The sequence below is a fragment of the Hippocampus bargibanti genome, linkage group LG12 (genome assembly GCF_051943395.1).
Source record: "Hippocampus bargibanti isolate YZ-2025 linkage group LG12, ASM5194339v1, whole genome shotgun sequence".
Taxonomy (NCBI): Eukaryota; Metazoa; Chordata; class Actinopteri; order Syngnathiformes; family Syngnathidae; genus Hippocampus; species Hippocampus bargibanti.
The window spans coordinates 13629650-13647665 of NC_142745.1; the positions used below are offsets into that span (position 1 = coordinate 13629650).

Genomic DNA, 18016 nt, shown 5'->3' on the forward strand with positions numbered 1-18016 from the left:
ACCACCTTGTGCTCATATTGTAAATTTGCTGGCAAGTCCAAGCAAAAGAATTGGCCTACCTATATATATATATATATATATATATATATATATATATATATATATATATATATATATATATATATATATATACACATACACACACACACACACACACACACACACACACACACACACACACACACACACACACACACACACACACACACACACACACACACACACACACATATTTTTTTAACTTCCTTCAGAAGCGGACACAGCCGCTCGTTTCTTCAGGGTTGTCAAAATCGATTCCTTCGCACAGGGAGCCCTGCAAAGAAAAAACATGGTAAGTGAAGGTCCAAATTGGCAAATTTGTGCAAAAGTGATAGATATACACTTGTAATGAAAAGTGTCCAATCAAAAAAATGAAGAGGAAAATGAAGGCTTGGCTGAATGTCATCCAAAATACTCACAAACAGTCGCTTCCTATGCGCGGCTGGAAGGTTTAAAGAGAGAACGAGAAACAAAAGAATAGAAATGTAGAGACAACAGCAAGACAGACGGGCTGATATGAACATGCTTTTCATGAATGCAAACATTTTCAGTTGATTTTAGAATCATGAGCATACATGCAGACAAAAAAATATGGCACATCACAAGGTTTATTTTGTTCATTTAGGTGAGTCATTTGTGTTCCCTTTTTTTGCACGTCAGGCGGACAGTATTTCCCTTATACCAGGAAAAAAATGGTACGGTCTCATTTATTTTTATTCCAGGGAATCTGAATTGAGGCCCCGGGCCACAACCACCTAAGTGTAGCCCCCAAACTGTTGTAGCATTTTCCAACGACGGACCCATTCAGAGCATTAAAGGACAATCAACGCCTCCGGACAAGTTGTGTCCATAATTTGTAGAATGGCTTCAAATGACTTCTACTGAGCGTATTTTACAAAGATTCCACCGCATATACAGTAGCTATATTTTACGTTTTAAGACTCGCGCTGAATATTCCGGTAGTCTTGTGTTTGAGTTGGTGACGAGTCCTGACGTCATGTCACGGAAGGAATGCTTCACACGTCGAACCATTTCAAATACTGCAATGCCCCATGGGTAAATGAATATTCAATAAACTTTCGGCAGTATCCGGCGTGGCACGGAAAAGCTCGAAATATCCTCGACCACGACTTTGGAACGCACGTAAACAGGAAATGAGCAGTTTTCAGTTGCAGTTTGACTAAATTTGTTTATTTAGCTCTTGTAACAGAAGTACAGTGATACCGCAGCTCACGAACGCTTTAGCTCACGAACATTAAATTCCCGAGCATATAGGCTTGGCGAACAAACTAGTTTTCAGCGGATTAACCAAACCACACAGCGCCACGGTGGCTGGCGGACTAGTTTTCGCCGGATGAACAACAAACCACACGGTCGAACAGCACCACGGGGCTGGTGGAAAGTTTTCGTCATCCCCTTTTTTTGAGTGCGGACGTGGTTTGTTATTGAGTGGAGTACTTTTGCTATTATGGGACCGAAAAAGACCCCACCGCAGGCTAGTGTTAAGCCGAACAGGACACAAAAGAAAATTACGGTGGATCAGAAGAAGGAGATTATCAAAAACCACGAACGAGGTGTGCGTTTGTGTGACTTAGCGTCCTAGTACCAGTACGCTAAGTCAACCATTGCTACGTGTGGCTCAGGGTGTTTCTGTGTTGTCTAAGCAACGGTCTCAGGCAATAGAAGAGGTTGAAAAACTTCTGTTGATTTGGATTAATTAAAAGCAGCTCGCAGGGGACAGTGTGAGTGAGGGTATTATCGCCGAGAAAGCACGGCAACTTCACTCGGGTATCATCAAGAGGCAACTACATCAACGCCCATCACAAAGGTAAATAAAAACTATTATACAGTACATTTCATTTATTTAATTACAATACAATAGCACATTTATTATACGTAAAATAAGGTATATTTTGTGTAGTTTTCAGGCTTATTTCGTGTAAATTTATGTTTTATGGGGACCTGAGAACGGATTATTCTCATTTTCAATGGTTTCTTATGGGAAATAAATGTTCGGCAGACGACATTTTTGCCTTACACACACTTTCTGGGAAGCAATTAAGTTTGTGAGCTGAGGTATCACTGTATGTGATATGTGGCGCAGATCATGTAGCAATATGCGCTAATCATGATTGTACTTGCGCCGTGTTACAAAGTTGTGTCAGTGGCTGTCAAAATGGCTACATGACGCAATGGCGCAGCCCAGATGCACCCCTGTCGCTATGCTTGATGTTCAGGTTCAGTTATCAATCAGTGTTTGGTTATTTCTGTTCTTAAAAAGCACACAATGAAACAGGGCAGGGTTGTGGGGGTAGTTATAGGTGTGACGACTGGGATGGGAGGTGACTGGTTGACAACATGGCCGGCGGGTGAGGCGGCACTGACTTGGCTTGACAGTCCCTCGGGCATCAAAGCCGACGGTGTGGGGGCGAGGGGCAGCCAGGGTTGGTTGCCCGCGCTGTACAGCCGGGGACGTTTGACCTGGTCGTGACTCGATAAGGGTGTATAACTATTACGCCGGAGTAAGAGGATGGAGTCCTTGGGGATTTGACCCTGGTGGGTGCGGGAGGGGGAAGGGGGGACAAAAGAAAATGTATAGCTGGGAGGAGGGAGGGGGTGCACGGGTGGGAAACCTCACTTTGATATTTTACAAAAAGAAGGGAGAATGCGATTGCTGGTATTCTTTCATCTCCAACTGCTTTATCTCCCAAAGAGGGTACAGACAGTGCTGAAAAATGAATATTATTCATTATTTAGTTTTTTTGTTTCCTTTAATTCCTTTCCTTTTCCTTTCATAACTTTGCTGCTGTGTTACTTCTGAATAGAGTGAACGCTGGCGCGAATGGCTGCCGCTGCTCACCCGCACAAAAAGATTACGTGACTGCAGTGTCCTGGAGAGTTTTGAAAGGCACTTATAAATTAAATGTATTATTATTATTATTATTATTATTATTATTATTATTATTATTATTATCATCTAGCATGGCTAGGCGTCTGTGTAAGCTCTCAGTCGTACAGGAGTGGTCCATCGATGAGAAGGTTTTCTTCTAGCCATAAGCTCTCATTAAAACTAATCACCACTTCAATAAAATGCAACATGCCACAATGAGAAAGGAAAGGAAGCAAAAGAGGTATAATAGCAACAGTCGTTAGACTTTAGATTAAGTATAGGGACAAAGTTATTTCAGGGAGGTCCTTAGTACACGTTGGAATTTTTACATTGGCAAAGTAATCCAAATTTATACCGTGTGCAATTCGAGATATGAATTTATACTAACCAAGTAAGTCATAAATACAGTAAATAAATGTATTTGTGTGAAACATTTGCACGGAATAAATATAAAACTTTGTTTAAAAAAAGGGCTCATTAACTCATTCACTGCCAGACGTGCAAAAATGTGTTCACTCCATGGCCAGGGTTTTTTGTCATTGTCACTAAAATTCCAGGACCCTCAGAATATTGAGTTTTAGGATGACATACACATTAAATGCAGCGTAAAAAAACTTTAATCTCCCTTTCATCAGAAATAAAGGGTTAGTTCCTAAGTTATATGAGTCTGGAGTTATATGAGTTTGAAATGAGGGCGGCTGTCCAAAATACATTGCAATACATACATATTGGTTTTTATAGCGCTTTAACAACAGCTGAAGTTGTAACAAAGCGCTAACATGGAAAAAAAAGGGAAATGATGCCCCCTCGTGGAAGGGAAAAACATTGCCAGATGTCTGGTTCGCACTTTATTGGCACCCTCGCATGAAAAAAACAAAACCCAAACTATTTCATATTTTTAATTCCGGAATAAATTGGGGAATGGCAGTGAATGAGTTAATCTGTGTCATTGACGTACAAACTTCATGTCGAGGAGCCCGTGTAATGTCATGTAATGCAGACTATCTTGTTAAATTCAAGAAATTCCTGTTGCGTTGGTGTTAACAAACCTATTGTGTAGCTGAGTACTTCCCAACGTTTATTCACGCTAGTAACACCTTTACATTCAAAAATATCTCATGGCACTTCCCCCTCTCTCCGCCCCCTAAACATTCTACGAAAAAAACTTCTCACTTTTCTCACAAATGTAACTTACCCTGTGAAAAATCTGAGCCTAGTTAGATGTATGATATACTCACAAGTGGTCTGTCGCGATGCGTGTTCACTGCCTCCACATTCAGGTAAAACATTTCCACTTTACAGCCTAGAAGGGGGAGAGACAGAAAGAGAGAGTTCCGAGATGGTTTAAATTTGTAATAAAAATTTGCATTTGTACATGTGGCAAGGCCTCGCGCCAAAAATATAAAGAAAAAAAAATATTGGGCCGTCAAGGCCTGCAAGGCCTTCTTTGCTGGCCTAAAAATATTTGAATCACAGACTAATGTGAATTATATTTTGTCAATGAATTCTATTAAATAATTCAAAATAATCTTTCAGCTTCCTTTCATTGCTTTTTCCCTCTTGTGCTGCTTCCAGATGTCTGTTATCATATTTAAGCATTTAACCAATCATATTTCAGCCATCATTTGTTACCAGGGTTAGATATCGACCTGGACCCCTTCACAATCAGTCCTGCAGGCCCCGAAGCATAAAATAAGTGTCGATGGAACTGTTTCTTTAACCAATCAGAGTTCGAGTTGTCAACCCAAGGCCTGCTCGACGGCACTAGGAACGTCAAAGTTTCGCAAATTATGATTGGCTAGTCACTAGCCAATCATAGTATTACAAGCCGCTAGTAATACGCGCATACTAGCCAGAGCTAGCATAATGTATCTGTAGCGAGCATTTTTGTGTTGATTTAATAGCGGTTTTGTCAACCCACAATGACTGAAGGAGGAGAAGAAATTGATTTGGAGGCAGATTTACTGTTAAAGCCATTTTCAAGACTGACTTTTCAAGAAACAATGAACATCATTGAGGTTGGACAGCTCCAAAGCTTGCAAAAATAGCAAATAATATCGCAATCTTATGAGGTTACCATGAATTCACACTTCATGATAAAAATTTGAACAGCTTCAATGACAGTATTTAAATTTCTTCAAGTCACAAGTTATTTCCTGGCCAACGGCACCCTCTAGTGCAGTGTTTTTCAACCTTTTTCAAGCCAAGGCACATTTATTCCGTTGAAATTATCTCGAGGCACACCCCCAGCTGAAAATGCGGGGAAAAAGTATTAAATGTTAATGTATGCTTTTTTTCACATTTTTTTAATTATATTATTAATAATTAACAATATACCAGCCACAGCATACACAAAACACATAAAGTGCAACACAATATGACAGGCCATAACATATTGTTAATAACAATTAAATCAAAAAATATATACATATATAACAATATGCTATATTGGTAATATAAGCTTTTTTTAAACATTGAAGAATGATGTTATATTATAACATAGGATTTATCTAAACACAAAGAAAAAAGTATTTTATAATCTTTCATATTTATATTTACTCAGTGTGAAACCTGGGCCTGTTTGGACGAACAGACAGCTGATATCCTGGCCGGGATGGATGAAAGACACACATGAAGCTCTTCCTCCACAGCTCTCAGTCTTTCTCTGTTTTTTGTTTTTACTGCAGTCAGGCTTGAAAAGCTCACCTCACACAGATATGTTGTGGAAAATGGGAGCAATGTCAAAATAGCTTTGTTAGCCAGCATGGAGAACGAACTTCTTGGCAGCTGCCAACCAAAAACTGTCCAAAGGTAGATCAGCAAAGGTTAGCTTGAGGCCACGATCTTGTCTCAGTTCAGTTAGTTCCTCCTGCTCCTGTAAAGACATGTTTATTCCAACAGCTGATGCTGAGCTGAATGGGTCCCTAACCCAGCCAAGGTGCTCCGTGGAGGCTGAAGAGAAATAAAATGGCATCTTCTCCTCGAGAGTTTTCAGATGTTTCACTATTAACTCACACAGTGCACTAGTATTGACATCTTGCCATTTATTGGTGAGTGGGAACATTTCAAGATTGTCCCTTTCCACATGTTGCTGCCAGAGGTGCACCTTTGAACGAAAACCATTTACTTTATCTGAACTTGTAAGCAGATTTTCATTTCGATCTTGCATTTGTGTGTTCAGTTCATAGAGATGATGAAAAATATCTGCCAGGTATGCCAGCCTTGCACACCACTCATCACTTGCAAGCAGCTTTGCGTAATCGGACCCCTCATTTGTCAGAAACACTTTAAGTTCGGGCCAGCACCTTACCGCGTGACAACCATCGGACCTCTGTGTGGAAAAGCGGGTCCGGGTTTTGTCCAGGGTCCACTTCTGAGTCAGCATGTTTCCTCTTCAAAAACCTCTGCATCACTTTCACCGTCGTCCCGCGAGCCACAATCTGCACTTGCCGCGCTATCCATGCGTCACTCATTCGCTTGTCTCAAAGCGAATTAGTGACGCACAACTACCCACTGTTGCCACCTGCTGGTATGGAAGAGTACTACATGGTTACTCTGCCAGGCTCTAGACTGCACAGGCACACAAATCGGATAATTTCCCGCGGCACACCTGACAATATCTCGCGGCACACTGGTTGAAAAACACTGCTCTAGTGGACGTCTTGTAATATCACACCACACTCGCAGCTGTGGAGTGATTCAGACGTAGCACTACTGAAGGCCTAATAGTGACATGCACGACCCGTCACTGTATTTCACCCTATTCCTGAACACTGATTCTTCCATTCCTGTTAGCCGCGGATTTAGTGCCATCTCAGACAGCGATTTAAAGGGCACAAAACTGTAAATGGTTTTTCAGAAGAAAAACAATAAATAAATAACAGGTTAATTTGTGAATAACATTATACAAATCAACCAAAGTTTAATGTCGACTAAAAATAATAATAAAAGATCTCTACCATATGCCACTGGGGTAAGTTTGAGGACTGTGTGGAGCGGACATTTCATGTAGGGCAGATCCTCTGTGGCGGAAACAAGACAAGGACATAATCAGCATCAAGTCAGCATATGGGACCGGCGCCATATAAATAAAGTGTCAAGCACCCTGGACTGCACACACCTGCACTTTTGTCCAGGAAGTAAGCCAGGAGACAGCGCATGACCGCCTGGTGGCAAACCACCAGCACATTGCCTTGTCTTTCCAACTCCATGATGACCGGCTCGAGACGCTGAACAAGGTCCTGGTACGACTGGAGGAACATGCAAGGTCATCTTTAAGGGTTTAGGGGTCTTTTGTGAAAATATATGAACTCATTCACTGTCATTCACAAATTTATTTGGGAATTGAAAAGAAGACAAAGAACGCCATTCCTGAATTTGTTCGGGTTTTGTTGTTTTTTTGTTCATGCTTGGGTGCCAATAAAGCGATGGATATGGCCTCTGGCAATGCTTCTTATTTTCCACAAGTGAGCAGCATTTCCCTTTTTTCCATGTTAGCGCTTTGTTCCAGCTTTAGCTGTTCATAAAACATTATGGACAGTATGTATTGCATTGTATTTTGGACAGCCGCCCTCATTTCAAGCTCATATAACTCCAGACCCATATCATTTAGGATTTTTTTTTCTGATGGAAAAGAGAGTCTAAGGTTTCTAAAACTGCATTGAATGTTTATGTAGTCCTAAAAGTCAATATTCTGTGGTTCCTGGAATTCAAGTGACAATGACAAACACCCTGGCACTTGAGGGGACACATTTTTGCACATTGCTTGGCAGTGAAGGAGTTAATCAATAAAAAAAAAATCACAAAAGCTTTTGAAATGCACATGATGTGTTTCAAGTCACTTTTGAACATGCTCACCTCTCCGCCTGGGTAGCGGTAGTGATATTTGTCCTGGTCCCTCAATGCAAACTCCTCTGGAAATGCCCTTTGGATCATTTCGTAGGTCATTTCCTCACACACACCCTGGGAAAAAAACGTTACAAAATACCCTGAGATCTTCAGATTTGATTGCAATCTGTGGGATTGGACATCATGCCTCTAACCGCGTCAATTTCGTTGAGTATCTTCCACTGTTCGTACGGGACAGCCAGTTCCTCCGCCGTTTGTATGGTGCGTCGTAATTGGCTCGTCCACACCTTCAAGTCAGACAATTCATGCTCCTCAATGAACCTCCGCAGGGCTCGGGAAAACTACAAAGAAAGTTCAATAATTGATCTAATTAATGTCCCGTTTCAGTTTGCGACCATCGGGGGGCACTGTCGGGCCCCGCCTGCAGCTGCACAGGTATTGGTCGTTTTAAACAGTGGCAGTTAGAAGGACTCTCTGCATGACCATACAGTGTCGGGTCATTGTTTGCTTCACCCTGTCAGGTTTGTTTCGTCTTGTCATGTCTTACTCATGGTTTTGTTTGCTACTTTGGACCATTTTGTTCTGATGACTTTGTTGTTTTAGCTCAGGGGTGTCCAAAGTCGGTCCTTGAGGGCCGCTGTCCTGCCAGTTTTCCAGCTCTCCCAGGAGCAACACACCCGATTCAAATTATCAGCTCATCAGCCAGCTCTGAAGCAGCATCAAAAAGTCCTGATGATTTGAATCAGGTGCGTTGCTCCTGGGAGAGCTGGAAAACAGGCAGGACGGCGGCCCTCGAGGACCGACTTTGGACACCCCTGTTTTAGATTGTGTTCCTGCTGACTTTATTTAATACAATTTCTCAAATACACCCTGCTTCAATTTTTTAATGGCAACTTTACCAATTGTTTCATGGTCATAAATCTGTGAGTAGGCAGGCTGAATTGTCTGAAATGAACTGAATCTGTTGTTACGCTATCATGAGGCCAAATTCAAAATAAAAGTCTGAGCAGGCTGTTGCATTGGGCAAACTTTTTTTTGGAAGTTCGATAAGATACGGTAAGTTAAGCACACCACTATTAGTCTCAAAATGGAAAAAAATCCCAATTCACAGCAGCAACGTTATGAAAGGAAGAAGTAGAAAAACAAACTATAGGAGCTGCTGTAAAGGCAGTCACAATCGCGGCACCATCTTGAAGTCAAAATAACAAATTAAGAAGTTGACGAGCGAACCATTCAATGACCGTGTAATACTAGTTATATATAACTAGTATTACACAGTGCAAAAGAGAAATACTACAAGAGTGGGTACGGTGGGCTCGTGAAGTTTCGGTCTGCCATAAAAAGTCCTAGTAGAGGCTGAAATTGAGAGGTGATCGTACTCCTTACTGCTGCTGTGCTTCTAATACCATGGTAAGTGAACAACAGTACTCTATACTGTTACACTTTAAAGAAACAATACAGTGTAAAGAATTTCAAATCAGCATTGCAGAGAGTCAGTCAGTTCCTCAGTGAGCTGCAGATACAGCCATTCTTGGCAGAGGATAAATAAAATATGCTAACAGAAGAATGAATCCGGTACACACCTAAAACATCAAATGTAGCCACAAGGGGGCACAAGCCAGGGTCTTATTGTGCCGGTCCCAAGCCCGGATAAATACAGAGGGTTATGTCAGGAAGGGCATCCGACGTTAAAAAAAATTGCCAAAACAAATATGTGAATCAAACCTATGACATGAAGGTAGCTGGTGTGAGAGAAGAGGATGCACAAAACCGGGATAGATGGAGGACATTGATTCGCTGTGGCGACCCCTGAGGGGAAAAGCCGAAAGGAAAAGAAGACACACCTAAAACATCTCAACTTTCTTCTTCTTTTCTTTTTAAAACTACACCAACAGTGACTTTCCATACATGGTAACCTACAGCTGATTTTCTACCACGCCCAGACCCATCAACACAATAAATGCCCGGAGGAACGGGGGGAGGCGCTGACGAGCTTCCAACAACCGGTTGGAGGAACTTCCCTCACCGATGTAGAAAAGCCAATAAACCCTGTCTTTGTTCGCTATTCTTGCTCCTGCCTTGGGGTTTTATTGCATAAGCAATTCTTTGTGTTGAACCCAACATATGCCTGTGAGTATTGTTACCAGTTTCCCACGGGGAGAGAGTTCTGAATCTCCTCCAATTCTCCCCTCCATGTTATGATCACTCTCGCCATGACGACACAGGTAGATGGAGTGCGAGTGCACGTGGATATTCATGAGATAGTAGACGATTTTGCTCTGGATGTAGTCCTGTATCCGGTTCACCAAAAAGCGGCGGCCAACATTCATCACTTTAATGAAAGATAGGTCCCTGTAAAAGAGAGTGAGTGGTTCACTGTCATTCTCTGGTCACTCTTTATAGTCATATGGTTAGGGTCAATATAAACCAATATGTATGTATTGCATTGTATTTTAGACAGCCACCTTCATTTCAGGCTCAGATAACTCCAGACCCATATAATTTAGGAATTAACTTTTTCTGATGAAAAAAGACAGTCTAAGGTTCCTTATGCTGCATTGCATGTTTAGGTAGTCCTAAAACTCAATATCTATCTATCTAGCTATCTAGCTAGCTACCTAGTTTTGTTTTTTCATGCGTAGGTGCCGGTAAAGCGATGGACATGGCATCTGGCAGTGCTTCTACTTTTCCACAAGGATTTCCCTTTTTTTCCAATATGACGTAGAGCGCCATTCTGGGATTTGTTCAGGTTCTGTTTTTTCTTGCGGAGGGTGCAGATAAAGTCAGAACGCTTGGAATGTTTTTTTTCCCTTCCACAAGGGGGCAATATTTCCTTTTTTTCCATGTTAGAGCTTTGTTCTAGCATCAGCTGTTGTTCAAGCGCTATATAAACGAATATGTATGTACGGCATTGTATTTTGGACAGCCAACCTCATTTCAAGCTCACATAACTCCAAAACCATATAGTAGGAATTAACTCTTTTTTTCTGATTAAAGAAGAGAGTCTAAGGTTTCTTATGCTGTATTGAATGTTTATGTAGTCCTAAAACTCAAAATTCTCCTGGGTCCTGGAATTTGAGTGACAATGACAAAAACCCTGGCACTGGACTGGATACATTTTTGTGCACATGTCAAGCAGTGAATGGGTTAATGCACTACAATCATTCATATGTCTTTGCCTTAAATCTTACTTGTCATAGTCATCAGGATCCAATGGTTGGTAAGTCACCTTGTAGCATTCAATCCGTTTTAGGAAGTCATCCATGACGCGTTCCCGGTGCTTCTCGGGATAGTCCGGACTGGATACCTTCACTTCCTGTTTTGGAGGGATTTGTCAGCGTGTGAATCGTATTACATAAAAATACAACTGTAGAGTATACATATGAAGAAAAGTTTTCAGACGCCGACCATAATGTTCGCAGCAATGACTTCCGGGTCATCACACACGGACTCCACAAAGAACACCTGTTGGAAAAAGGCCAGACCATCAGCATGACTCCCAAACAAGGCGATACAGAGACACAGAGGCCAAACAGTTTGTGCATTTGCAGCTGTGTAAGTGTGACAGAATTTATTATATTGTATGGCATAGTAACATATTTTCTGGCATGAGCATCGTGGTTACCTTGGAGATTTGCTGATGAATTATAGGAGACCATCACTAAACTGCTCTAAAAATACTATTCATTCATTTTTGAAAGAGGATAAAGAATATATGCATGTGAGTCTTGTTCTATGCTTTACCGCATGTGTCCAAATACAATATTTTTAAAGGTTTGTAGCAACCATAAATAACATTGATGCTAGTTTCATTAGCCCATCAATGGCGTTCTGGATGTTGGGTTAACATCAAGCTAGTTTAATGTCACAATATAACCTAAATGTAGTTTGATTAAATGCAAAGCTTTTTTTTCCTGAAAACATGGACAAGTGAATTAGGGTTAGGGATATTTCAAACAAACAAACAAACCTTGAATGCATTTTCCTTCACAAACGCTTGAATGAGGTCACGACGCTCTCTTGTCGTGTTGGTGGCATCAAAAACCTGATGACAAAAAGGTTTTATGGCTCGTTTGCTCTTGATGGGTTAGAACAATAATGTGAGAGGAAATGAAGCAGAACTCACAGCGATTTGACCACCCTCATCTGTCAGGTACACCTTCACATCTTGCAGGGCAACAAGCGCACACTGCCTGGAAGGAAGACAAAAAAATGATATATGTGACTGTAAAGTGTCTTAAATTTTTGAACGGCGCTTATAAATAAAAGGATTCTTCTTCCACCACAAGTGACAGCTGCAGCTTTTACTTTCATATTTGGGTCAGGATTATTATTATCATTATTATTATTATTATTATTATTATTATTATTATATATTGTGGACTTGTGACATGGGACTAATATCTCAGATATTACTGCTAATATACAAGCAGTCTATTCCAAGCTCTGTTCCTACCTTATAGCAATAATAAATAAATGAATAAATAAATGAATACAAATGCTAATCATCTGAGGTAAACCGGAATTGTTATTTCTCACTTCCATCCATTTTTTAACTAATTCGCTGCCATTCACGAATTTATTCGGGAATTGAAAAGTGTGACGTTGAGCGCCATTCCCGAATTTGTTTGCGTTTTGTTTTTTTGCAGGGGCTGCCTATAAAGCGCTGGTCAGACCTCTGGCAATGTTTTTTTCCCTTCCACGAGGGGGCAGCTTTTATCTTTTGTCCATGTTAGTGCTTTGTTCCAACTTCAGCTGTTGTTAAAGCACTATATAATAAACCAATCTGTATGTATTGCATTGTAATTTGGACAGCCACCCTCATTTCAAGATCATATAACTCCAGACTTATATAATTTAGGAATTAACATTTTTTTCTGATGAAAGAAGAGAGTCTAAGGTTTCTTATGCTGTATTGAATGTTTATGTCATCCTAAAACTCTATATACTGTGGGTCCTGAGTGAAAAATGACAAAAACCCTGGCACTTGAGTGGACACATTTCTGTACATTGTCTGGCAGTGAATGGGTTAATCTGCTTAGCCTCATGCCGCTGAGGTCGATTTTATGGGAACAAAATATTTGGGATAAATAAGTCGGATTATTTTCATACCTACTGTTGTTGATCATTGAATAGGATCACTTTATCAAATCTCTTCTAACATTTCATAAAAAAATAAACTTGCTGCTGACCTTGTACCAATCATGTATAAATATTGGTATTGGACAGTTCTTCAGATTTACAATATTATTATCATATAAAGAAAAGTTATATCGGGACATTGAAAAACAGTTCTTGATTCTTTAGGTATTTTGATGAACGAATGTTACAGATTTCAGACACTTGCGAAAGGTTTGGGGGCAAAAAAGACGACCGGTACTTTCATGTTTATTTATAACTCGTATGTGAGCCAGGGAAAGCCACGCCACAAGTGACAGCTGCAGCTTTTGCTTTCATATTTGGGTCAGGATTTAGCACTGGGAAAGATATTCAGCTCTGACATGATATCACAACAGTATCGATGAGAAGGTTTCTTCAGCCGTCATCTGTACAAGTTTGTACAGATGACGGCTGAAGAAACCTTCTCATCGATGGACCACTCCTGTACGACTGAGAGCTTACACAGACGTATTACAACAGTACTCATGCACATTCAAGTTTGTGGTGTTCCGGAGCAGAAAACTCACTTCCTGATTTTCATGGCCTCCTCGTTGTCATGGCGAAAGAAGTCGTAGGACTTGTAGGCTCGGACAGCCTCTCGGCGGTACACACCCAGATTAAACACTGGGCGACATGACAGAACTGACATTGACAACGATTTTTATGTGGAAGGCCTTGGGGGCCTGAATTTACCACCATCACAATCAAACAACTGCTATTTTGAATCTGGTATCACACGGAAACATTGAAAACACCAGTAGGTCTTTTTACCTTTGGTGGGGACGCCAATCCAGTTGAGGTAGCGTGTGAGTTTCTTGGAAACATACGTCTTGCCCCGAGCAGGCAGACCAATCATCACAATCACGGTTGGGGAATTTGTCATGTAGGACGCCCACGCTGTATGTGAGAGAGGAGCAATATGAAGCAACATCAAACAATGGTGAGGTCATAGATTAACTACTGCTGGGGGAAAAATATGGAATTGACAACCTAGTAATATAAATCCACAAGTTTTGCAGGACCTATAAAACATATCAAACTACAGAATATCATGCACATCTTCCTTGAGATTATCTTGTTTTTGCAATGTGTTTAACCTGTATTATTACTGTGTAGCAGTGACGTGCAGTCCGGGGAGGCAGGTGAGGCTGTGCCTCACCTGTCATCATGGAAATATCAAATGAAAAAATAAACCAAACAGTTATATTCATTTAGTGATTTGTACTTTAAAGTTCTTTTCCATTTAACTTTACCGTTTTTGGATTTTCTTTTTCAAAATCGCTGAATTTTCACATTTACCCTTCAAATACAAAGTAGAGACGAGCGGTGAGGCAGCAAACGGCTGAGCCTCACCAAGGATTGCGCAATGACTATGCTAACTGTGCTGACTTGCTCTGCTGTGAGACCACATTGCTGTCCCTCTGCATATCGCTATTAAATTGTTGTACACTTTTAGTATATGAACTAAATTTCTATAGTTTAGCTGGTGCATATATTGTAGTCACTTTACAGTGTATATTTTAGTTTATTTTTATCAAAACTGTGTGCATAGGTGAGGCACACAGTTCTCCTGCCTCATGACAGGGGGCGCTGGTGATCACAGATTCTTCTTGAGCCTCCTTGGCTGCAGAATAATAGAATTAGTGAGAGCAAGCTACAGTAAACAGTTAGCAAGTGCAACCATCCAGTCATTTTTAGTGTTGCTTGGCCTTATTTTCAGAATGGAGGATTACATATCTAAATTGAAAGAAATAGAGACTTTTGAAACTGAAGAAAAATAAGGAAGGCTTCTACAAAGAAGTTATTGAGGCCTTTCTTCAGAAGGAGCGGCGCATGGACTTCATTTATAAGTAAAGGTAACACAATAATCACGTTTTTTTTATTCTTTTTTTCTATGCTACAGTTTATATAAAGAATGATGACATGACATTTTAAACAAAAAAACGTTAACTGTTGCCAATCAAATGGTGAACAAGCTACTCTCTAGAGTTCATGTTTGTAAATCGACTGTGATGACGTCAGTGCCTCACCAGCCACGAACCTCACCGCACGTCACTGCTGTGTAGTTTTATCTCTTGTTTTTATTTACAGTTTTGGATTGGATTGGATTAGCCTTCATTAGTCTCGCAGTGGAGAAATGTACATTTCACAGCAGTAAAGCGATGAAAGGAAGAAGTACAAAACAAAACACAGAGCTGCTGTAAAGGCAGCCACTCTCAGGGAGCCATCTTGAAGTCTAAACAACAACAAAAATAACAAAATAACAAATGTGTCACAACACGAGACACAATTATTTTATATACAGATAATTTCATCTGTGGTCTTATTGTGATTGTAAAGTGTCCTTGAGAGCTTTGAAAGGCGCTTATAGATAAAATGTGTTAGTATTATTATTAATTGTGTACTTGTTTACGGTAATTTAGCTCCACAGTAGGTCAAGATTATAATGAAGCTCTCCAAACACAACAACAAATGCACACTGTAAAATGAGTATCAAAAATATTATGACGTTTTTTTATTAAATTAAAATCGAACTTCATTCCATGCAGGTATAGCCAATGAATTGACTTACAGCATTTCTTCTCATTCATCTTCACGTCAGCTTTCTTGACGTGGAGGCGCCGGTTCGACATGAGCGATGAAAGAATCGCTTCTGCACACAAATAACAAAATGTTGTTTTATATCGTGATGATATAGAATGTATATATATTATTGTTATATTATTATCATACACAACCCGACAAAGGATTCTGCTGCCACATCAGCGGCTGGACGACGAGGCGGGAATTAAACTTGGCACCATTCAGCATCTGACAACGTCAGCACGTCGAAAACGGAATCGTTTTTTTCTTTCCCATACCGAGTAAATTCAACGTCCAGAACCAGAATCGCTTCTTGCGCTGTGTGAAAGCAGGTCGCGGTCGCTCCGACCTTGGTTACCGAGCGAGCCAAACCCGGCCGATGTCCTTTCAAGACGACCCACGGAGGTGTGTGGCGACGTCACATCGGCTTCCCCGGTAGTTACCGTAAAGCTTCTCATACACGCCCCCTTCATTTAAGACAATTTTCGATTGACAAAATTCGACTTCACCAACTTTGAGACCGAGGCACTATTTGAGCATTAACATTGCGCTAAAATGAAAGAAAATCGAACTCTTATTTAGTTTAAGAACAAAGTCTCTTCTGTGTAAGCTCTCAGTCGTACAGGAGTGGTCCATTGATGAGAAGGTTTCTTCAGCCGTCATCTGTACTTTTTGAAGGTGTCGGACGTTTCGCTTCTTATCCAAGATGCTTCTTCAGCGAACTACAGTCTAACTGGTCGTATTGGCCCTATATATATATCCCTAATGTCCAGATATGGCGGCGCCGGACACAGCTATGATAGGTCCCTATTCTCAGGTTGGGGGGTAGCAGAGGACCACTCCCTGCAGCCCCACCGAATGTTCCTACATTCCTGACTAACGACTGGCCTGTTTTCCCCACTCCCTTCGGTATCACCTCATCAGCATTAATGCTGATGAGGTTTGCAATGTTGCCTAACCTGTTTTGCCTAAGCAGGCTATTGTATGAACGATCCAAATTGAACCTCACCCCACCAGACCGGTTTAATGAAGGATTTAGTTGTTTTATGAGAATCGCTTCTTTTACTCCCCTTTCAAACCATCTATGTTCTTTCGCTAAGATTTTAACCTCATTGTCGTCAAATGAGTGGTTGCTAGCTTTTAGGTGCAAATGTACTGCCGATTGGAACTGTATAGTGCCACTTAGCAGTTTTTTTTTTTTTTTTGGACGACGATACTAGTGCAGCGTGTTCTACCGGAAACAAATTCCTTGTGTGTTCTACATACTTGGCAATAAAGATGATTCTGATTCTGATTGAGGCCCACTAGTATTATCCCTGCGATGTTGATAGTCTTTTTTTCAGAATTTGTGGAGTCTCCCCAATGTACTGCTCTTTACAATTTTCATTCTTACAGTGTATTGAATAAACTACATTACTTTGTTTTTCATTTGGCAGCCTATCTTTTGGATGCACTAATTTTTGCCATAACGCGTTTATCGGTTTGAAATAAGTAGGAATTTTGTGTTGCCAAAGGATTCTTTGCAACTTACAACTCCTGCAATGTATGTTACTGCTACTTCTCTCCTTTTTGTATCTTGAGAATTTTTGTTTTCCTTCCCTATTCTTTCTTTCTGACATTTGTTGAATGACCACTGAGGGTACCCACAGTTAGTGAGTGCTCTCTTGATATGTTTTGACTCCTTTTCTCTACCTTCAATGCTTGTTGGTATTAGTTTAGCCCTATGCTGGAGGGTTCTGATAACTCCTAGTTTGTGTTGTAAAGGGTGGTTAGAAGAGAAAAGTAAGTATTGGTCAGTGTGCGTAGCCTTCCTAAAGACTTCTGTTTTTAGCGCTCTGTCCTCTTTCATAATTACTTTACAATCCAAGAAGGCTAGTTGGTTCTCTTTAATGTCCTCACGAGTAAATTTAATGTTGATGTCTACCGAGTTGAGGTGATCTGTGAAGGATTGAATTTCTTGGTTTTTAATTATGACAAATGTATCGTCCACATATCTAAATCAGTGTCTAGGTTTTGTTCCCGGGAAGGATGTGAGGGCCTGTTTCTCCATCTCTTCCATGTACAGATTAGCCACCATGGGTGAAACTGGTGAGCCCATAGCACAACCATGCATTTGTTTGTAAAATTTCTCCTGAAATTGAAAATAAGTAGTATTAAGGCAGATTTCCAATAATTGGCAGATGTGATCCGCTTTAAGTCTTGACCTCACCACTGGGACTGCTGCTGGGGTTGTGACAGATGTAAAGAGAGAAGTCACATCGTATGATGCCAAAGTTTCCTCAGGTTCCAATATGAGGTCTTTGATCCTCTCTACAAACCCTGTGGTGTTCTCTACGTGATATTCTGTGTTGCCAACCAACGGAGCTAAGATAGTTTTTAAATATTTGGCTACATTGTATGTAGAGGAGTCAATGCTACAAACAATGGGTCTGAGGGGGAACCCTTCTTTATGTATTTTTGGCAGGCCATAGATCAGGGGTCGGGAACCTATGGTTC

General features: G+C 40.7%; 1 protein-coding gene across 9 annotated transcripts; it reads right to left on the reverse strand.

The window, feature by feature from the left end:
- Positions 1-184: 184 nt before the first annotated feature.
- LOC148890592 (6-phosphofructo-2-kinase/fructose-2,6-bisphosphatase 2-like) lies at positions 185-16011 on the reverse strand. Of its 9 annotated transcripts, none has more exons than XR_016116762.1 (16): positions 15870-16011; positions 15510-15590; positions 13709-13834; positions 13465-13561; positions 11904-11970; positions 11748-11822; positions 11186-11242; positions 10969-11093; positions 9922-10129; positions 7972-8118; positions 7787-7891; positions 7050-7179; positions 6889-6951; positions 4168-4232; positions 459-2592; positions 187-313 (listed from the first exon to the last, which is right to left on the reverse strand). XR_016116762.1 is itself a non-coding variant. In XM_089011318.1 (16 exons), the coding sequence occupies exons 1-16, from the start codon at positions 15991-15993 to the stop codon at positions 248-250; spliced, it is 1704 nt and encodes a 567-aa protein (XP_088867444.1). In that variant the 5' UTR covers positions 15994-16010; the 3' UTR covers positions 233-247. The 9 variants fall into 9 exon arrangements, 7 of the variants coding, with proteins under 7 accessions (XP_088867440.1, XP_088867444.1, XP_088867437.1 ...); XM_089011318.1 differs by having other exon boundaries at positions 233-313; positions 2425-2592; positions 15870-16010; XM_089011314.1 differs by lacking the exon at positions 459-2592 and having other exon boundaries at positions 185-313; positions 15870-15929.
- Between the last annotated feature and the right edge of the window lie 2005 nt (positions 16012-18016).

Coding starts and splice junctions, on each gene's coding strand:
- LOC148890592 (XM_089011311.1), bottom strand. CDS start 15,993: ATGAAGGGGGCGTGTATGAGAAGCTTTACGGTAACTACCGGGGAAGCC. Junction 11,094..11,185: donor TCATTGCTGCGAACATTATG/GTCGGCGTCTGA, acceptor CCTCCAAAACAG/GAAGTGAAGGTATCCAGTCC. Junction 8,119..9,921: donor TCTCTCCCCGTGGGAAACTG/GTAACAATACTC, acceptor CTTTCTTTGTAG/TTTTCCCGAGCCCTGCGGAG.